Source organism: Echinops telfairi, unplaced genomic scaffold (assembly GCF_000313985.2).
Source record: "Echinops telfairi isolate 266 unplaced genomic scaffold, ASM31398v2 ScPeMD7_29;HRSCAF=101, whole genome shotgun sequence".
Lineage (NCBI taxonomy): Eukaryota > Metazoa > Chordata > Mammalia > Afrosoricida > Tenrecidae > Echinops > Echinops telfairi.
The window spans coordinates 9830741-9853328 of NW_022103926.1; the positions used below are offsets into that span (position 1 = coordinate 9830741).

Genomic DNA, 22588 nt, shown 5'->3' on the forward strand with positions numbered 1-22588 from the left:
CCAACTTTAGTCATCTACACCACCTGGACTGCTTTCCAAATACTGCAAGCAGTATTTAACTGTTTGCTCTACTTTGCTATAATAAGTGCTGAGGGCAGGGGAGTGGCTTAAAAATGCAGGTGGGACAGTGCCATTATGATTTCCATTTTTCCATGAACTTTTTGAAGTCCCTTGTGCTTTATCAGGTTGCCTGAGGAGAAGTAGATAGTTTTTAAAGTATGCCAAATATGAGCTGAAGAAGTTGCCGAGAATTCTTTCAAGTATCTCACTGTCTAGTTAGTTTCTTGTGTCTATTTTAAGAGGACAGGTCATTGGGACAGGTTTTTCGAGATAAGACATTTCTGAGTTTTCATAGGTAACTTACCAATGCGCTTTAAATGTTAAAAGCTGATATAGAGTTGCTATGAGCCAGAATTGACTTGATGGCAGTGAGAGAGAGATTATAGTGAGTGAATGAAGCACCAACTGGAACCACAGTTTTCTCCTGTTGAATAGAGAAACACAAAAGAAAGTCAGGACCGTGTCATAACAAGTGGACAGAGGAAGCATGATCAGAATGTGTTGCTCAAATACTGTATAATGAACAGTGTTGGGGTTGGGGAAATGTTCAGCTCTGCTCCCGGTCACCACCACCCTACCCCACCCCACCCCCAAAATACCTGCAAACCTAACCATGGTTATCAAGTCCATTCCAACTCAGAGCCCTACTCCCACTCAAATAGAACTGCCAACTAGGGCTTCCCAGGGTGTCGCTCTTGGTGGAGGCAGACTCAGCTCTTTCTAGTGGGTTCAAGCCGGAGGTGAGCAGTTCAACACTTAATTAACCCTTGGCATCACCCAGTGCTACAGATGCTGTCAACCTGGAGCATATGCGATTTCAGTAGGAGAAGTTGGGCAGGATTATTAGGGCCGCTGTAATGAGATTGTCATAATAAATTACTGCCCTAATTTGAGAAGGTGACTTTTATAATTGATTTCAGGCATTCATTAAGCGACGTTATAGGCAAGGTTTTGTGCTCACATTGGAGGTAGCAGGTTCTATCATATACAGGGGTTTCAAGAAGTTGGTGCTAATACTGTGGTCCTTTCTAGAAGGGAAAAAAAGTATGGGGCAGTGGCTTCCACTCCCCACAAAATTGGGAGCCACATTTTTCATACAGGCGTCCTCCCAGATGCAACATGGATCTTTCTGTCACCCTGGCTTGCCCAACCCCTCCCATCCTTATGTGCAGCCCCATGAATCTGCTCCCTTGTCCCCTGGTTGCCATCCCTTTACAACTTTGTTCCCCGGTTTTGGTTTCCTCACGGAATGCCTTTAACTTCCTCTGTGGAAATCTCACCTGTGTAGTTCCTTTGCTTACCTGCCTTCCCTCTCATGGTCAGCTTGCTTGCTTTCTGCTCTCACCCCCAGCCTATTGTTGTCAATAAGAGGTGTGCTTTCCTTGTCAATCTCAGAGCAGTCACAGTGCACACACCGAAGTGCGTCCTGGCCAGATGTACTTTGTTATCTCTGAATTTCCTCTCTCCCATGTGAGAAATTCCACATGGTCCATTTGACATTAGGGGTTTGACATGTCAGTAGCCTTTGACAAAAATTTATCATTGGACAGCTAGAAGAGCCTTGGCCTAATGTTAAACAGGCGATGCTGATTTGTGCTCCAAACAGAATAAATGAAGTTGGTTAAATTGACCCCTGAAGCCTGTGTTTCGTGCTTCTTGGTTCATGGTTCTTTATTTTGCTGAGTTAAAGTGCCTAACCTTAGTGTCTACCTCTGGATTTAAGGCCTGGTGCTTGTTTTGTTCTCTAGTTTTGTTGTTGTTTTAATATTGGACAATTTCTTAATTAAAACTTTTCTTGTGGTGACATATATTTAACAATTTGCCTTTTTAACCATTTTACAGTATATACCCAGACCCACTGCCATTGAGTTGGTTCCAACTCATAGCAACCCTCTTTGACAGGGGAGAACTGCCCCATAGACTTCTGCGATCGTAACTCCTGAAGAGTAGAAAATTGTGCCTTTCCCCGATGGAGCGGCTTTTGGTTTTGAGCTGCCGACCACACAGTTAGTGTCCCAACACATAACCCACCAAACACCAGGGCTTCTCGAGTATGTATGGTGACATTTGATACATTCACCATGTTGTGCAAGCATCACCAGTATTCTTAAAAAAAATTTTTTCCCATTACCCCAAACAGGAACTGTGTACCCAATTCCTCACCCCATCGTTAACACATTGTAACCACTAATAGACTTTTGTCTCATTTACCTATTTCATATAACTCATATAAATGGAATCATGCAATCCAATATTTGCTCTTTAATGTCAGAGTCCTCTCACTTGGCATGTTTTCAAAGTTGATTGATGCCCTAGCTTTGTTTCTCTTCATGACTGAATAATACTCCATTGTACTTACAAAGGGGCTTCAAAAAGCTCATGAAAAAATGGAATTGAAAGATAGTGGAATTTTCCTATGAACTTTTGGAAGCGTTGTATATACCACCTTTTGTTTATTCCTCTGCTGGACACTTAGATGGCTGTTAATAATACCACTGCAGTGAATAGTGGTGTATAAGTAGCTGAGCCTGGGCTCTCATGTCTTTTAAGTACCAGTATGTACCCAGGAGTGTGTGTAACTTTTTTAGGAACTTCCCAACTGGTTTCCACAGAAGCGACATCAGTATACATTCCCGCTAGCAATGCAAAAGGGTTCCCTTCCCCCCACCACCACCCCCACCAAAAAAAACTAAACCCAATGCCATTGAATTGATTCGGATGCATAGTGACCCTGTACAACACAGTAGAACTGTACCTCAGGGTTTTCCCCAGATTGTAAATCTTCAGGGGAGCAGACAGCCTCATCTGCTTGCTGTGGAGCTCAGTGGTGGGCTGCCAGCCTTGAAGTTAGCAGTCCAATGTCTAATGTACATCGCCACTACAGTTTCCGGGACACTTGTTTTCAAGTTTTGTTTTGTTTTTCTGGCAAATAGTTGTTATCCTGTTGTTTGGTGCCATCAAGTTGGTTCTAACTCACAGCAACCCTGTGTCCAACAGAAGGAAACACCGCCAAGTGCCCTGTGGCATCATTACTGTTGCCATGCTTGAGCCCATTGTTGCAGTCACTGTGTGTCAGTCTGTCACATGGAGGAGTGTCCCCTTTTTCATTGACTCGCTGCTTTACCTAGCATGATACCTACCCTTCTTCAGGAATTGCTTCCAACACTGAACCCACAGTGATAATGTAGTACAAATTACACCCACACCCACCCCTCAAAAAAATCCATTCTAGTGGGTGTGAAATGGGATCTCTTAGTTGTTTTCATTTGTATCTCTAACAAAGAATGAAAGGAGCCCTGTGGGTTACTCAGAGCAAGAACACTTTATTGTATTAACCTGGCATTCCGTGATGCTCACCTTCCCTACACGATTGCTGAAGACAAAACGGGTGCATAAGCAAATGTGGTGAAGAAAGCTGATGGTGCCTGGCTATCAAAAGATATAGCATCTGGGGTCTTAAAGGCTTGAAGGTAAACAAGCGGCCATCTAACTGAGAAGCATCAAAGCCCACATGGAAGAAGCACACTAACCTGAGTGATCACAGTGTGTCGATAGGATCAGGTACCAGGCATCAAAGAACAAAAAAATCATATCATTATGATTGAGGGGGAGTGTCGAGTGAAGACCCAAAGCCTATCTGTGGGTACTGGACATTCCCTTACAGAAGGGTGGTGGGGAGGAGATGAGCCGGTAAGGGTACAGTATAGCAATGATGAAACATACAACTTTCCTCTAGGTCTTTACTCCACCCCACCCCACCCCGCATCATGATCCCACTTCTACCTTACAAATCCGGCTAGACCAGAGGATGTACACTGGTACAGATAAGAACTGGAAACACAGGAAATCCAGGGCAGATAAACCCCTCAGGACCAATAATGAGAGTAGCGATACCACGAGGGAAAGGGGAAGATGCAGGGAGAAAGGGGGTACTGATCACAATGATCTACATATAGCCCCCTCCCTGGGGAACAGACAACAGAGAAGTGGGTGAAGGGAGACGTTGGACAGTGTAAGACATGACAAAAAATAATAATTTATAAATTATCAAGGGTTTGTGAGGGAGGTGGGGTGGGGAGGGAGTAGGAAAAATGAGCTGATACCAAGGGCTCAAGTAGAAAGCAAATGTTTTGAGAATGATGATGGCAACCATTGTCAAATGTGCTTGACAACAATGGATGTATGTATGAGTTGTGTTAAGAGTTGTACAAGCCCCCAGTAAAATGATTTAAAAAGGAAAACAATAATAATGTATAATTTATCAAGGGGTTACAAGGGTGGGGGGAGGAAAATGGGCTGAAACCAAGGGCTCAGATAGAAAGTAAATCTTTAGAAAATGATGATGCAATATATGTACAAATATGTTTGATACTTGTTGTATAGAATGTTATAAGAGTTGTAAGAACCCCCAATAAAATGATATTTAAAAAAAAAAAGAAACATACACACAAATACTGTGGGTTAAGTGTTGGGCTGCTAACTACAAGGTCAACAGTTTGAACCCGTCAGCCATTCTTAAGGGTAAAAGGTGAGACAGTCCCAAAGTTGATGGTCTCAAACTCTAAGGAGCAGATCTGATCTCACTGTAGGGTGACTCTGAGGTGGATGGCTATGGGTTATGTGTAATGAGAATCTTTTCCTTGGGCACAAAGGCCATTTGCAGGTTTCTTTGGAAAAATGTCCATTCAGGTTCTTTGTCCATTTATTTTGTTTTTGTTTGAGTTGTAGGGATTCTTTTCATCTATTCTTGTGTTCATACTTTTGGCGTAATTTAAGAAAATCTATTGTCAAGAACAGATTTTCACACAGATACCCCCCCCCCACCTTTTTATTTTTGATTAGCTGAGGGTTGAATCTATCAGTGGTCTCACCCACTATTTGTCCTTTTGTGTTTTGGTTTACTTTACTTAGCATAATATCCTTCAAATTTATGTCCTCTAAGGTACTAGTCATCATTCTCTAAGATGTGCGGTACTCCGTTGTGTGTGTGCCAAAGTCTATTTTCCCCTTCTTCCACTGATGGTCATTTAGGTTGTTTGCATCTTCTGCCTTTTGTGAACAGTGTCCTGATGAACATGGTGTGCATGTGTCTGTTCATATTATCAAACACGAGGTCTGGACGTGTTTCCTTGTTTTCTTCTATGAGTTTTATGATTTTAGTTCTTATAATTAGCCCTTTAGTTCTCTCTTAGGTCATTGATCCAGTTTGAGTTAATTTTCAAATGTGTACGACTCCATGGTTAAGTTTGTCTGTTAACAGGAAGATCTGCAGTTTAAACGCACAAGCCGCTGCAGGAATCAGACTACGAAGCCCTAGTGATGCAATGGTCACGCATTTTGCTGCTAACCACAAGGTTGGCAGTTCAAAATTACCAGCCGCTCTGCAAGAGACTGATCGGGCTTTCTACTCTGCAAGGAGTTACAGGCTCAGAACCCCACGGGGGGGGCAGTTCTCCCATGTCCTACACGGTCACCAGGAGTCGGAACCAACTCAGTGACAGTGAGTTTGCTTTGTGGGTCTTCACTTCTGCAAAAATTTCAGCCTTAGCCCGTTCAGACAATTCTTCCCTCCCTTGGGTCTCTGTGAGTGGGAATCGTTTCAGTGGCAGTGAAGTTACGTGATGTAGGGGCTCAGCGACATTCTTTTCCCATGTGGAGGTCCAGTTGTCCTAGCACCGCTTGTTGGAAGAGACTATTTTCTTTGTCCGAAATCAAACGTGTGTGAGTTTATTTCTGGATTCTCAGTTCTGTGGAATATTCCATTCTTTTCTTTGTTTCTCTTTTTCATTCTGATGCGTGACAACCCCTATGTGTTACAGAACAGAAGAGCTTCATGGGATTTTCTTGACTGTAATCTTTATTCTCCTGACAGTCTCATTTATTTTGTTGTTGAGAATAGACATGCCAAGCCATCCACCAGTTCAAGTCTCCACATGTGTAAGTCCGCGGTCTTCTTTTTCTTTTTTTTTCACGCTTGAAAAGTTCTCTCCTGCCTTTAAGTCAGTGACATTCTTTTGAGTTGTTTATAACTTTCAGTTGGATTACATTCTTTGAGCTGTTTTCACTGTTTTTTTTTAATTGCCTCTTCCCAATTAACATAAACTCACTGCTCCTTAAGGTTCCAATCAAATCTGCTGAGCTATTGCTATCAGTTTGACACCATATACAAAATTCATCAAAGAGCATAAAGCTCAGTGGTTAGCTAAATGTTGATGAGCTTTAAGATGGCTTCAGGGGATACCTTTGTTTTATAGTTTAAAGATTATTTCAGGATAGTAGTTTCCTGGGCTCACCCAGAAAGTTTAGTCTCTGAGAATTAGAAATTTTATTCTGCATTCCCTCCCACCCACCCACCCACCTTTTTTTTTTAATCATGCTGTAAAGCAGAAAAGGGATGCTTAGGCTGACCAGAGCAAGAAAGAGGCTCAGGCTTCACACCTCTGAGAGCACAAAGGGGAACCACAGGACTGTCTCTTGTTACACTGTCTCTCCCTCCCCCCTCCCCTCTCCTCAATGTTTAAGGGAACTCAGGCTTGGTATTTAATGATGAGGAGAACGAGAGAAGCGTTACCAGGAATTTTGATCAGCATAAAATTCAACTCCGGCAGTAAACCCTAGACTTGCTTTTAATCAGTAGTTTACATCGTCTGAAGTGGATTCAGATACAGGAAATATGTTTTGTCTCTGGCAGTTTTTGTCTATGTCCCTCTCACCTGAAAATGACCACTAGCAATTTGATGTGCAACTTTTCTCTTGTGTTGTAAGACACATCCACAAAATGTTCACCTATGTAAGAATTGTCTTTATAGACTAGATTTGCCAAATAGACTAGATCAGTGTTTTCCAAAGTGGGTGATACTGGAACAACCCAGGGGGACTTCAAAAGCAGATACTTATACTTTATCTTGGAATATGGGCTATAGTACAAAACTATTTCATTGCTGGGTTCGGGGGGGGGGCGGTGCTGAGTAAATTATTATCTTTTTTTTTTCTTCCTGAAAAAGGGGCAGTAGGTCAAATAAGATGATTTCTACAGGACCTTGAGGCTAAAGCTATTTTTATAAAACTAAACTTGCCGCCATTGAGTTGATGCCAACTCCTGGTGACCCTATAGGACAGGGTAGAACTGCCCCTGTGAGTTTCTAAGACTGTAACTGTTATGGCAATAAAAAGCTTCATCTTTCTCCTGTGGAGCGGCAGGTAGTTTTGAACTGCTGACCTTGTGAATTGTAGTACAATTCATAACGACTATACCACCGTGGCTTCTTGAAACATTGAATTCCTTCTAATATGTAACAGGGACCACCCCCTTACTAGTGGGAATGTCAGTGATTCCAGAGTCAGCTGTCTTATTACGATTGTTGAAGGGGGAGCAGTGAAATCGGGGCAAGAGTGAGTCAGGTGGGACACAGGCTCTGTCCTGGCCTGTTTGACAGAATTAAAGTCAGTTGGGGAAATTAGAGTGTTTCAGGAGGAAAAGAAGACTAGAGCTGTAAATGTGTATTGTTTCCCTGTGTCTTTGCAATTTTCTATCCAATTAGCAGGAACTTCAAGACTTACTGTGTCTCATACCAGAGTGTAGACTCACAGCATCTAATGGGAACCCAACATGAAGCAGTCCTAGGGAACGGTTAAGCATTTGGCCATTAGCCAAAGGTATTGGAGGTGCAAATCCACCCATAGCCAACACAGAAGCAAGGCCTGGCAATCTGTTTCTGAACGACTTCAGCTGCTAAGATCCTTTGGGGTCTCCCTGCATCAGAATGGACTACCTGTTTTGTTTGTTTGGTTTTTTCCTTGCCTTTGAGGCATTCTGGGTATTGTACAAATTAGAATGCCATGCCAGTGAAGTTTTGCTGGTCAGCAACTGCTCTGTTTAGGGTGTGGGGCTGGGTGGAACAAGAGCCTGGAGAGTCGCTCCTGGAGAGCAACCTAAAGAACCTGGATCAAGGTAGAGTAGCAGCCTTGGGGCTTTTAATGGAGAGAGGGTCCAGGGTGAGGAAAACGAAGAATTCTTTTTATGAGGTGCCCCTTGACAGCCTGGTAATGGTCGGTCATCAAATGGGTGTGCTATCCTGAGAGAGATGAGGCTTGAACATTTTCAAGTCTAATAATAGATAAAGGGTTTTCAGTGCAGGTGTGACCAGAGGGAGAGGTGTTGTGGGAGCAAGCAGAGAGGCAGCTTAAAAGAACTGAGTGATGGTGAGAGAGAGATCCCCACTATAAAATGCCTGGCTGATAAAGAATGGTCACCAGAACCAAGACAGTCCCACTATAGAACTGATTCTTCCACGCATGCATGTAAATTTTGCTCTGAACTATTTCATGCTTATAAAAGGGCATGTGAATTACTGTTGTTAGGTGCCAAGTCATATACCACAGGGTAGAACGCTGCTCAGAATGCTTGTCAGTATGCATGCACCCATGTAAAAAAGAATAGACTATCAGCTCCCCAGATGTTTGTTTATATCTCTTTTCACAGGATTTCTCATCTCCTTGGATATTGAGCATATCAGTTCTTAAACACAATTGAGATTTTAAATTGAAAAAGTATCAATATCCAAGCTGACAGGTGGTTCATCTTTGGTTTGCACATGACTCTAAGAATTGTCTTTTAGCCCAAAGAGGAAGGAGGTTCATGATGAGCTGTGCACTGTGGGTTTTCTGTTATTTATTTTATTTTTAATTCTGGGAAGTAGATAAGCACTTTTCTGGTTTTCCTATCTGGAGAGACACAAGGACTCCGTCATTGGCCCTCAGCATGATCTTAATGTCCAGCCAGTGAGAGGACCCTGTGTGCCTCTTTTCCCCTCCCTGGGGAAAGGGGCAGATGTGCCACAGATCAGGGCAGGGAGTGAGGGTGTGCTGAGGTCTTGGAGTGACCTTTTAAGGAAGGGGCCATTAGACTGAACTTGAACTTGAGATTTAAAGAGTAACTTCAGACCAGGTATCTCTATGTAAACAAGACCGTCTTGTGAAAGTGATGGAAAGGTGTATGAATGCATTTAGCATGTCATTTAAAATAAAGGCATATTCTGGATTTTTTGTGTGGGGGTGGGGGGGGAGGCAGAACAGGGTGCATAAAGTAAAGTGATGTGACAGAACTGAGAATACAGAGAGGTATCTGACTCATTGTCACAGAGAACACCAAACCCACGGATTCAGACTCCTCGGATCTATAGGACAAGGGTCTCCAAGGCTCTCAGTTTTCACAGGGTCAACTCATCTCTCTGCCAAGGAACTCGAACCACTGAGCTTTCAGTTAATAGCTCAGAGCTCAAGCTGCTGTACCACCCAGGGTCCTTAGGGAAGAGTGGTTTATTTAAAAGTTTGTGAAATCTTTTTTTCTTTCTTTTGGTGGGGTGTGTGTGTGTGCGCAATGGGGGTGGGGAGGGGAAGATGGGAGGGTTGTCAGTTTATGAAATCTTAACGCAGAAAGAGATTTTTCTCTCAAAAGTGATGTTTCTGTTTCACTTAAGGTATCCAAGCCCACTCCTGGCATCAGTGACCGCCCCTAACCTGCCTGCTGCAGAAGATAACCTGGAGTATGTGCGGACTCTCTATGATTTTCTTGGGAATGATGCAGAAGACCTGCCCTTTAAGAAGGGCGAGATCCTCGTCATCATTGAGAAGCCTGAAGAACAGTGGTGGAGTGCCCGGAACAAGGATGGCCGGGTCGGCATGATCCCTGTCCCTTATGTCGAAAAGTTGGTGAGGTCTTCCCCACACGGGAAACACGGAAACCGGAATTCCAACAGTTACGGAATTCCAGAACCCGCCCATGCCTATGCTCAACCTCAGACCGCAACGCCTCTACCTGCGGTTCCCAGTACTCCTGGGGCAGCCATCAACCCTTTGCCATCCACACAGAATGGACCTGTCTTTGCAAAAGCAATCCAGAAAAGAGTGCCCTGTGCTTATGACAAGACCGCCTTGGCCTTAGAGGTAAAGTAAAGATGGCTTGTGGGGCTGCCCTTCGACATTTGGTTTTTAGTTCTAGTTGAGTTTTTACACAGTGATAGCTGCTCATTTCAGGTTATATTCACAGGGCTGTGACAACCAAGTGATCTAGGGAGATCACAGCATGCTTTTGTCATGAAGGGATTGCCTGATCCTTGGTTTTTCTTCCAGGCTCTCAGCCTTCTCTCTTTCCTTATTCCAAAGCATCAGAGAACCTCCTGCACAGTGGAACATCCACATTTTACCGTATATACTCGAGTATAAGCTGACCCAAATATCAGCCGAGGCACCTAATTTTAACACAAAACTGCGTTAAAAATGTTCTGGGAAACTCGGCTTATACACGAGTATATGCTGTAATATAGTTGACCCACAAACAATACAGCTTTGAACTGTGAAGGCCCACCTATCCTTGGATTTGTGTGTGTGTGTGTGTGTGTGTGATTTCAGGTAGTTTGGGTATCCACTGAGAACTCTGCACGAGCAGTTCATCTCGAGGAATGTGAGGGTTTGAGGTTATTGGGGTGACAGCCTGCTCACATGGAAAGGATGAGGACTACTCAGCAATGTCAGTTGAGATGAGCGCTTGAAAGTGAGCCCGTGCAGCACGTACCCACGTTTGAAAGCAAACTGTAGCTGCTTTTCATTCCAGCAATAGAAGATGGTTCAGAAGGACACAGGACCCAGAGGGAAATTCACATTAAAAAATAGCCACTTGTACACTTCTGCATTTCTAACTCTGTGACCAGTTGAAGTGAAACAGTATTGAATGGCTAGAATTTCTTTTCAGGTAGACAAAGAATAGGTGTAAAATAATAGCAGGCTTGGCTTATTAGAGGTTTTTTATGAATTATAATAGCATTTGAGAGACTTTGGTATTTCAATCTCTAAATCATTGTCCTATAGCTATGCATTAACTGACTTTAAAAAAAACAACAAAAAATAAACTTTCCAGAGATTAGCCTGTTACCATGGCATCCTGAAAGACAAACCAGTCCTAAAGATGAATGTTGGTGAACCTCTTGCTTATAAAAGCATGTTGATGTTTAGGGAGACATTTGCTAAGTTCAGGTGATCAGATACAAAGGACTCCATGGTAGCAAAGACTTGAAGGGGCAGGGATGACAGGAGCTGATAATAAACTGTAAAGTTGGGGTTTGTTTTACAGTTCTGAGTGCTAGAAGAATGTTCCATATGCTTTCTTTTTAACTGATGTTTTACTGAACTATGAAATGCACACAGTGAGGTGAGCCCTGGCTGTTATTGTTAAGAGTGTGGGGTTTTGTCCAAGATGTCCCAGCTCTGTCATTTCTTTCTCTTTTTTAATATTTAAATTTATTTATTATTATTATTATCATTTTTTAGTCATTTTATTAGGGACTCATACAACTCTTACACAATCCATACATACATCAGTTGTGTAAAACACATTTGTATATTCTTTGCCCTCATCATTCTCAAAACATTTGCTTACCACTTAAGCCCGTGGTATCAGCTCCTCATTTTTTTCCCTCCCTCCATGTTCCCCCCTCTCTGTCATTTCTCATGTCCCCCAAGAACAGTCACTTAACCTCTGAGCTCTCTGCCTTTACCTGTGAAGCGAATGTCTCTGTTTTGCCTTCTTAGCTGGCTATTGGGAAGGCCAAATGAAATTGCATTTATGGAAGTACTTTGTAAACCATACACTGTCGTGGAAGTGTCACTCAGTAGCAAACTTAATTTTCTTTCTGTGTAAATCACAGTGTCTGTATCTGAGGGTGAGTCAAAACGTATGGGCTCCAAGATCACAGAAACAGCCAAGGAAGTCACTGCTCCTTGACAGCCTCCATCTACAACTGTGCACTTTTGAAGATGGTGTTTCCATCTCGCTAACCTTTCCCCAAGGAATCATGTGTTCTTCAGTTTGCATTACATCAAAACAATGGTTTTGACATCTTTTAGGTACTCAAATCATGTTCCTTTGAAATGTCCTTTTGAGTTTAGGGAACAAAAAGCCACCTTCAGGGTCCAGATCAGGAATATAGAGTGGATAGGGTAAGCCCTTAGAGTGGATAGGGTAAGTGCTTGTTGCAAAGAACAATCAAGTGCGTTGCTATGATTGAGGGTGGGGGGTTGGAGAGGACCCATGGTGCAACTTTACTGGCCGTTTATCTCACCCCTGCAATTTTCTGTTTTCTTAAAACAAGCCTCTGATCACCCCTTGATAGATCAAGAAAATCCATCAAAGTGTGACCCCTTTGCCATAACCTTTTGAGCTGATCTCTCTACCATGATTTTAACTGGCCTCAGAGATCCCCTAAGGAGGAGCTCTGGTGGCATAGTGGGGTGTTTATACGTTGGGCTGCTAACCACAAGGTTGGCAGTTTGAACCCTCGTGTGACAGAAACTCAGATGAGGTTGGTGACTGTTTGACTGTTCAGTCAGAGATAGGGAGATTGCGAGATAACCCAGGTCCATCCAGAAGGTTGATGTAACTAATGCTGTTGTTTTCAAAGAGCAAACCTCACCCACAGGACAGGCAGCCTGACCACCAAGAGGGCAGCTGTGGTTTATTCTTTGTGGGGCTCCCCTCTGGTTGTCTTTAAGCCTGAGGTAAACTGCCTATGTGGTTTCACTTGAAGGTCTGTCACAGAGTCTGCAGTTGCCCACCTTCTTGCCCCCCACACAAGCACCCCCCAGTCTACACCTCAGTACTGTCAAACAGCTTGGGTACTCTGGACTCTTGGGACTCTCCGATTTACACAGTGGGTTCCAGCTTTCAGGGTTATGAGTTGGGCTACTAACCACCACAAGATCATCAGTTTGAAACCACCAGAAATATAAAGGTTTTTCTACTCCTATGAAGAGTTACAATCTTGGAAACACACTGGCAGTTCCATCTCTTGTTCTATAAGGTCACTATGAATCACAATCAGCTTGATGGCAGTTTTTCTCCAAAATTTTCCAGCCTTTAGCTGATATCTGCCACCTCAGTGCAGGGTGGGCACTAGGGTGGCTGAACCAGGGTTGGAATGACTTGCATGTCATAACTAACTGACTATTTATAACTACCTCTTATATAACTAGTCATAACTCACTCTGACACAATCATGTCAGAGCAACAGCAAGCATCTTGGGTCCGTCCCCCCCCCCCCCAAGTCAGGATATCTGGAATGGAGTTATCATTGGAGTCTCACTGCCATCAAGTCCATGCCAGCTCGTATCGACCCTGCAGGACAGGACACAGCTGCTCCTGTGGGTTTCCAAGACTAACTCTTTACAGGAGTAAAAAGCCTCATCTTTCTCCCACGGAGTGTCTAGTGGTAGTCAGGTTTAAAACCAGACTCCATTGAGGGCTCTTGTCTGCAGATTCTAGCTCTGTAGTGTGTGTTGGGAAACTCCTGTCTTCTGGGTGGGGTCTGGGGAGTGCACAGAAGGCCCTGAGTTTCTGTAGCAGAGCCACTTAAAGGCCTGAAGGTGCTCAAGAGGACACTGACTTGGGCATTTTCTCTCATTAAACCCCAGGGGATGTCACACCCAGAGCTTTGTTGTGATGCCAACCCATCTATCTGAATCTCACCAGAGACGTTTAGCTCACAGAGTGAGGATGGGGCCCAAGAGGTAGACCTGGGCTCCACTCCTCTCACTGGCCTTCTTTAGTCTGTGTATGTAGGTGGACTTTTGACTAGCGTAGGTAAGTGGTTCAGCACTCTGAGTCTATTTATCTTCTAAAACTGCTAGAACACCGCCAACTGTCGGATCATGTTAAAAACAACTCTTCCTCATGGGACTATTGCAATTAGGTTACCAAGGAAAGTATTCTAATTAAAATGAGAAACAGTGAAACAAGTAGAACAAAATGTGCCAGTAACAAGGCCCCTGGACAGTAGTACATAGGAGGTTTGTGCCTTGAAATTGTTTGACAAGTTGCTTTGTTGTCTTCATAAAATCTGATTGTCTAAGGGACATTCCTGCAAGTGAAGAGAGAATTTAAAATAGGTCTGCGTTGAGTTATTATTCTTTCTCGTTCACATCTCTTCTCTCAGAAGTGAGAAGACAGGGAACTCTGGTTATGTGAATCGTAATGAGTGATAATGCATGTCCCCATACCCAGAGAATAGCACAGCTCTCCTTGTTCCTGGTGCCTGGCCTGTGAGGGCCATGTGGAACAAGTTGCCCCCAACAGAACATTCTCAGGTTCAGGGAGGCAAGGTAGCTCTTTTCAAAAATAGGTCCTTGACCAGAAGAGATTGTTTGAAGCAGAGCAGACCAGAAGAGAGTCATGACAATAGCACATGGAGTCAGAGTTGCATTCTGTGACACTGTGGAGACATGGTGTGATTCCAGAAAGATAATGGGCCTGCCGTCAAGTCTTACCTTTTTACATCCTGGCTCTGAAAGTTGCTGAGAATTTGTTTATCGCCCATTCCCACAGCCTTCCTGGGTGTGCCCTGTTGCGTCCTGCTCCCCAGGAGTTTGGCCATAAAAGAAAGAGTAAACAAAGACAAGCTGTTGTGAGTGCTGTGACCACAGAGGTTAGGAGAAATGATAAGGGAGTTGTTGATGACAGTAGGTGGGCACTGCAGATCAAGAAAGCTGGGAGGAGGTAACCCGTGAACTGAGTCTTAAAAAATGAACAGAAGTTAGCTTAGTGAAGTGGGAGAAGGTAATGCTGTCAGAGAGAAGGTTGTGTGAATGAGACAACACCCATGCACTGCTGCAGGAAAATAAGAGCACTGGGCATGTTGGACACAGAGCGAGAGATGGTGGGCTGCCACAATCTGCAAAAGGACTAAGAGGAATTTACCAGCTCGATTCATTGGGAACATGGAACCTGCCTTGTCCCATAAGCAGTGGATTTTTAAATCATTTAGAACATCTTTTTCATTCTCCCTCTAACAACATTTTCATAACACTTGAATTCCAGTACACGTTCTCGACTGGAAAGGGGAGGGAGGAAATTTCTTAGCACCTTCTGAATGGTGCTTACCCCTGGATACACATAGTCATGAGTATTTGATGTTTGAAAATGGTACTCTGTGGAGCTGCAGTTGAACACTTCCCTAGAATGGGTTAAGAAGACATTTGGAGATGTTTTGGAGGCTGGGGGTAGTGGTGGGGATACCTAGGGTGGGTGGAGGACCAGAGTTCCTGTGAAATATATTGTGGGGGAAAAGAATAAGTTCTCAGGTTGCAAGTGAGGCTTGAATCGATTTAGGGTGGAATTGCTATAAATCTAAGGGCAAGACAAGCTGTAAGGATAAGCTGGGGCATTTCATCAGGCCATCTTTGCAATGCTCTTAGCTTTTTGTGGTGTCTAAATCCATTGGGCCTCCTCTCTCAACTTGGGCAGCTCCAGAAACATGTCTCTGATCTTGCTTGCGTGGCTGGTAGGTCGGGGCTGAGGATACAGCAGTGAACAAAACAAAGGCTTCAGACCTTGGGGGCCTCTGATGCATGCCCCTAAGAAGGCAGTGCTTACCATGTTGGATGGCTCAGGTGTTTAACATTGTTAGTTTACAGAAAGTGCACCTACATATGAGGGGCTTCAAAAAGTCTGTGGGAAGATGCCATTCTCTCAATTCCATTTTCCCACAAACTTTTTGAAGCTCCCCCTCCTGCCTCTTCTCTCTCCTCACCAGTTTCCTCTTTTGACATTTGTTACATTTGATAAGCCGCTAGGGACATAGTCTCAGCATCGTGAATTAAGATACTTGTTTTTCAGGGGACCACCCCCCACCCCACCCCCGTCTCTTTTCAGTCTCTTCACAGAGCAGAAGTTCTTGCGTTTAGTGAAGAACTGTTCTTTCATCGGTCATGCTTTTGATAATGTATCATTCTGGTTCAAGGATTAAAGAGTGTTTTAGGGCAGTAGTCTTGGGGTTTTTTCCAGTCTCCATGGTTCCATAATCCGTCTTATTATGGCCCTGAACAGAATGTAGCTGTAGATGGGCACCATCTAGTTATTTTGTTCTCAAGGTAGAGGAAGCCATGGTTCCTAGAGACATTTCATCCTGTAGAACAGTTCCTTCTCTGATTCTTGGATTTCTTTCTGTCTTGTTGCAGATAAATAAAGAGCAGTAGTGTCTGAAATGGCCACTTCCACACTTTCAGACCCCTGGGACATTAATCACCAAATGAAAATGTAGAACATAAACTTTATGAACTAATTAATTATGTCAGTTGATTGAATTGTCCCCAAAGACTATAACCCTGAGTTTTCAAACCAAGAAAAGAAATCTCATGGAGTACTTGATTATGTTTAAAAAATAACAGCATTTGCAGCCTTGAATATATGAGGGGACTACAGAAGGTTCAGGGACAATGAAAAAAGATTGTGGAATTTTCCCAGGAATTTTTTGATGTTCCTTAGTAAGTATTTCTTTTAAAAGTGTAATGTTTAAGGCAGACTTCTTTACTGTTTAAGCTAAATAGTTGTTTGGTTTAAAGAAGACTTGGGGCATATTTTTGGCTTAGGTTTTAAAGATGAACTCAAGGCAATAGTTTCAGAGGTTCATTTAGGGGTTCACCATGGTTCCAGAAAGTTTGGGCTCCATGAGAATTTGAAATTCTGTTTTGTTTTTCCTCCTTTTTGTTGTGGATTCTCCTATAGATTTTTAAAAAATCACTTTATTGGGGGCTCGCACAACTTGCCACAGTCCTCACATGCATCATTGTGTCAGCACATTTGTACATTTGTTGCCGTCATCATTTTCAAAACATTTTATTTCTCCTTGAACCCGTGGTATCAGCTCCTCTTTTTTTTCCCCCTCCCCCACCCTCCTTCCCTCATGGACCCTTGATAATTTACAAATTATTATTATTTTTTCATGTCTTATACTGACCGATGTTTCCCTTCACCCACTTTAATGTTGTCTGTCCCCCAAGGAGGAGGTTATATGTAGATCATTGTGATCGGTTCCCTCTCTCTCCCCCCACCTTCCACTTCCCCTCCTGCTATCGCTACTCTCAATATTGTCCTGAGGGGTTTATCTGCCCTGGATTCACTGTGTTTCCGGTTCTTATCTGTACCCATGTACATGCTCTGGTCTAGCCAGATTTGTAAGATAGAATTGGGATCATGATAGTGGTGAGGAGGAAGCATTAAAGAACTGGAGGAAAGTTGTGTGTTTCATCATTGCTATACTGCACCCTTGTTGGCTCATCTCCACTCCACACACAACCCTCATTCACAATGATATGATTTTTTTTTTGTTCTTTGATGCCTGATATCTGATCCCATTGACGCCTCGTGATCACACAGGCTGGTGTGCTTCTTCCATGTGGGCTTTGTTACTTTTCAGCTAGATGGCTGCTTGTTTATCTTCAAGCCGTTAAAACCCCAGACTCTATATCTTGATAGCCAGGCACCATCAGCTTTCTTCACCACATTTGCTTATGTACCCACTTTGTCCTCAGCGATTATGTTGGGAAGGTGAGCATGGGGGAATGCCAGTTTAATAGAACAAATTGTTCTTGCACTAAGGGAGTACTTTGAGAAGAGGCCCAGTGTCCGCCTGCTACCTTAATACTTAACAAGTAAATACATGTACATAAATCGATTTCCCTATCATTATATATAAATATATTTACATATGCATATGCCTGTATTTAGACCTCTATAAATGCCCTTTGCCTCCTGGCTCTTTCCTCTATTTCCTTTTACTTTCCTCTTGCCCTGCTATCATGTTCAGCCTTCATTTGGATTTCAGTAATTCCTCTCAGTTACATTGCCCTTGATCAAGCCCTACCAGACATCCTATGCCCTCCTCGCCATCGATTTTAGATCACTTGTTTGTTCCCTTGTCCTGGGTTTGTTAACACCCACTTCCTCCCCCCACCCCCCCTCGCCTCCCCCTCCCATGTTCCCCCAGAACCGTTGGTCCTGTTGTTTTCTCCTCCAGGTTGTTTATCCCACCTATTTTATCTAGATAGACATGCAGAGACAATAATAAGCACACACAAAAAAAGAGCAAAGCAACAGAAACAACAACAAAAACTGACAACAACAACAAAAAGCCTATAAATAGTTCAAGGCCTATTTGTTGACCTTTATGAGTGTTTTCTGGTTGAGTCTGATGGGGTGCCACGGCCTGGCCCCAAAGTCTATTTTTGGTAGTCCCCATTGCTTTGCTCCCCTTGCTGCTCTGTTGCACGCCCTTAGCGTTTCAGCTCCGACTGGTGGAGTGGGGTCAGATGGGGCACAATTCCTGCACTGTGCCTCCAGTGTTATCCCTCAAAGCGCTATGGGTCAGTGAGGTATGTTGGGTCTTGTGGTGGGGCCAGCCTTCTGGTCATCTCTGTGCATTGGCTGCTCTGAGCAAGAATATTGTTCTCAGGGCTTGGTGGGGCAGGCACCCTCTCTTTTTCCATTTTCGTTTGCCCCTATAGATTTTTATGATCCACACATTCAGTAATTTTGGCCAGGCACCATTCCTATAAAGAGTTACCTACCGTCTTGGAATTCCACAGTTGCTGCTCTGCTCTGTCTTTCCTATAGGGTTGCTGTAAGTTGGCATTGACTCGATGGCAGTGAGTTCGATTTGTTTTTACAGTTACAAGTAGATGCAAAAAGCTGCACAGAGCAGGGAAGATGGGCAGCAGATTGGAGATGGTAGCACACGTGGCAGGTCTCTGTGACAGCAGTACCTTCTTATGCAGAGTGAACCATCATCAGCGAGTCAGATGTCCCTTTCCATCCTGTAGACATGAACAGCTAATATGAGGGAGAAAGAGGAGAAGGCTGCTATGCTTACCATCAGAGGTGTCATCGGTGAGCTCGGCTTTCCATCTGAGCACTGTCGGGGCGGGAACGATAGACCCGACAAAAAATAGTTTCTCGGTGCCTGTACCCTCGTATGAACTGGCTTTTCATTTTCTTGGCAGAAACAGTGCTAACTGTCCTCTCTCTCCATCCCTGCAGGTTGGTGACATCGTGAAGGTCACAAGGATGAATATAAATGGCCAGTGGGAAGGCGAGGTGAATGGGCGCAAAGGGCTCTTCCCCTTTACGCATGTCAAGATCTTTGACCCTCAAAACCCAGACGAGAATGAATGATGGCCTCTGCCTGTTCCAGTTGCTTCATGTTCTGCCTGTCACAGTCTCCTTCCAAGTGGGAACACCTCCTCTCATGGGCCCGCCCCACTGCATCGCAACGCCCTTCCCTGCTCTCTGCAGATGGGCACTCTCTCTCTCTCTCTCTCTCATCTGGAATGCACACAGCAGGCTGCTGCCTCCTGGTATTTGTATAATAGTACTGTCAACAAGTAGCCGATTTTAGAGTTCTTTTGGATCAGAAACTGGAAATCCGAGTGGAAGCGCACAGAAGTGAAGGGGTGTTGACAAGGAGAGGGTCTCCCTCTCCTGATGGTACTGTGACTGATGCTCTCGAGTCTGGCGGGGGACATTTGAATGTGGGGTCCACCAAATGGACCCAGCTGCCGTCATCTTGTCCCTTTGATAAACAGAGGACGTTTAACTTGAAAGAAGAGAAGATTTTGACCTAAGCTCCCCAAATCTGGCTTGGTTTTGCTTTTGGTTTGGTTTGGGAAGACCGATTAGTTAGATGTGTGTGTGTGTATGTGTGTGTGTGTGTGTGTGTGTGTGTGTTCTAAACAGGCAGAGAAGCAGCATGTTGGGTTTTCAGGACATCACAAAGGATGCCATGTGCCTCCAAGCTTCCAGAGAGACTACTGTAACTCGGGTTGAGGGGAGGGGGCTGCTGCAGCGGGGCCTGGGCTTCACTGTCCTGGTGGTGCCATCGCACTTCCTTCTGACACCTAGCAAACCATAACCAACCAGAACCCATAACATGGCATGCAGTGTGTGTGCACAGCCTCTTGGATTACTGCATTGTCCTCAAAATCCTCGATAGGGGAAACGGTTTCTTACTTTGCTGGGGGCTGAGTCCTTGTTTATCACAAGTAAGGCGGTTTCCTGCCCCGCTTTGCAGTGGATGCCTTTCTTTAAGGTCTGGAGTTTAACATTTCTTTGGAGAGTAAAGTGGTTTGTAGGATTGTTGCATTTGTTTTAGCTCTCTGAGGTCTGCCAGGCTGGGCGCTGCTGTTGCTGCTGCTGCTGCTGCTGCTCCTGGCTCCTGAGTCTTAACATCCACTACGTTCTCAGGTCAGCGGGAAAGCATGTTCTGGAGGTCAGCCAATGCCTTTGACATTAACACGTTGTAGTGACTGGAGCGAACCCTTAACTCATCTGCCAGCTTGGTAGTAAACTTTACCCTGTTGGCTTACACCTACCAGCGAGTACAGATGCATGCCCAAGTCTAGTGCACAAAACAGACAAAGGGTCCGGACCGACCGTTCCCTCCCAACCACTCCGCAGAGTCACACCAACCTACGGAGAGGTTACTCAGTGCTGTTTGCTGACTTGAGACTGGCACCACAGCCCTGTCACTTAGAGGGGTTGGCAGTGTTGACCATATGCTGGTGACAGAACCGCCAAGCAGCTGTTCTTCCATTTCTCTCTGCAGCAGTTTCTCATCAAGCTACAGCAAAGACTCCTGAACGTGCACCTGTGACAAAACTCATGGTTCATTGGGAAAAGAATCACCTTGGCCATGGATATCCTGGAAAACAGCAATCAACCCTCCCTGTCCAATGGGAACTAGGGCTGCCTTCTGCTCTGATGGTGCCTGCCTGTGACACATCTCCCTGTGAGCCCACCCAACGAACTTGCTCGCCCACCATGTCGGCCTTGAGCGGGCTCCACTCCACCCTTGGCAGTATCTGTTCCATAGAAGGCAGAAGATGCTGCTTTGTTCAAAGAGGGCACAAGCCCTCAGGTTGTTTGAAACCACATTGTGCCGAGGGGCTTAGCGTGCGCAAGCTTGGGCACTGCCATCTCCGTGTGCAGGAAATGCTAGCGTTCCTTTCAGCCTTGTCGGCAGTACCCACCTCACGTGGAGCCCTTCAGAGCCCACCCCCTTTCTAATGTAGGGTCAGCCCCAAAGCGAGTCAGTTCGGGGCTCTCACCCACAAGAGCCTCTCCAGAACCACCCACAGGTCTCAGCCCAAACCAGGTATCTGTGCCAAAAGGAGGGGCTTCTGATTGGGTACCCGCCGTCTTACTCAGGCCAGGAGATCTGCTTTCTTCTTCACCTCCACTCCACCCTGATTGGAAGAGCGGCAGTGTGCCCAGGTCCCCTGCCTGCCTGGAGTTGCCACCTGCACCTCGCAACGCAGTGCCACCTGGGGGCTGTCTTGTGACTGGTCACTGCTCTTTCCTCTGCTCCACTGTGCGTCACTTAAGAGATGAGTGTGACTGTTGATTTTTTTTTTTTTTAACTTGGGAAGAAAACAAATCATGGACTTAAAGGGCCTTGATCATTTGAATCAAAACTTGCTTCCCCTGGGAAGGGCCCCTCCCACGGGAGCCATCTGGGTTGCTTCTGAGCTGGGTGGTCTCACCATGTGGCACAAACCACGAGAAGGACCCACTACTTGACCCATTGGGGATCCCAGAATGGACCCCTGCTGTGCCCGGAGCCAGTGCGCTGACTCACAGGAAAGGACAGCTGGAGCCCAAGCACCCACCCAACATGGCACTGCACAGCTGTTTACAGACAGGATGGGCCCCAGGCCACTGCCCTTGTCACATTGGCTCAGAGGAATATGAACATCTGTTTGTGAAAAGGGATGCCGTGTCTTTGTGCCAGGTGTTTATAATTTAACCCTTTAACAGTATGTTCATTAACCTCTTCAGATGAGTGACTTCTCAAGTGTTTTAATCCAAGACCTCAGACTAATGCTTCTGTGGACTACACTGAGCTCTTCCTCAGGGTCCACCCTCGGGGACTGGAGAGCCAGGTCCCTGGTAACTGCTGTCAGTGTGGCCACTGAGCTGGTGGAGCAGAGGCGGTTCCCGGGGACAGGAGGCGCCGTGGCCTTGCTTCTGAGACGATCTTCACTGTGTGTTCTCAACCAACACCATCATCGCACCACAAAACCCTTTGACCTGTAACTTAAAAGATCAGCAACTTCAGGCAATAATATTTTCTGTGTTAAGCTGTTAAAATTATTTTTGAGGATCATAGCTTGTTTTATTTTGTGCTATAAGATTAACAGTATTAAATGACTTATATTCTTAGAATCCATCGAGTGTCTTCTTCTTAACAGTTCAGTGCCTTTTTATTTTTGTATTCCATTTTGCGTTACTGGTCCTGGCGCCAAGACCCTTGTTTCCCATGGCCTGTTTGTACGTTGTCTCAATAAAACTCACATCCGCCGGCGGTGGCGATGGCAGCGCCTGTGGTGTTTCCGTGTCTGCACAGTGCTCCCAGCAGTCCCCAGCTCCAGCGTCTCCCAAGCTTTGGCCAGCCCTGGGACCACTGGTGTTTCTCAGAGGATGGGGCTGTGTGGCCCCTTCTGTCACTCAGGCACCCAAAGGACCACATACTGCCTCCTTAGGTAAGAAAGAGCAGCTGGTTTCAAGCTCCCTGGGTGCGGTGGCTGCTCCAGGGGAGCCTGGCACTCAGCCTTGGCCTTCAGGGGCTTGAGGATGAAGCCCTAGTGCCCACATGTTGCATCATCAAGGAGAATTTAGGATTTCTTCTTCCCAACCCCCCCGCCTTCG

At 44.9% G+C, this 22588-nt stretch overlaps 1 protein-coding gene across 2 annotated transcripts in view; it reads left to right on the forward strand.

Annotated features, from left to right (window-relative positions):
- CRKL (CRK like proto-oncogene, adaptor protein) overlaps window positions 1-22257 on the forward strand; it is a 24406-nt gene extending 2149 nt beyond the window's left edge. The window contains exons 2-4 of one of the 2 annotated variants that reach the window (XR_006680025.1): window positions 9540-10005; window positions 18923-20125; window positions 20487-22257. Coding sequence is in view for 1 of the 2 variants with exons in the window: in XM_004716328.2 (XP_004716385.1) it covers window positions 9540-10005; window positions 18923-19057 (601 nt within the window). In the remaining variant the exon portion in view is untranslated. Of the gene's footprint in view, window positions 1-9539; window positions 10006-18922 lie in introns of both variants that reach the window. The other variant, XM_004716328.2, reaches the window with a different exon arrangement.
- Window positions 22258-22588: the final 331 nt, after the last annotated feature.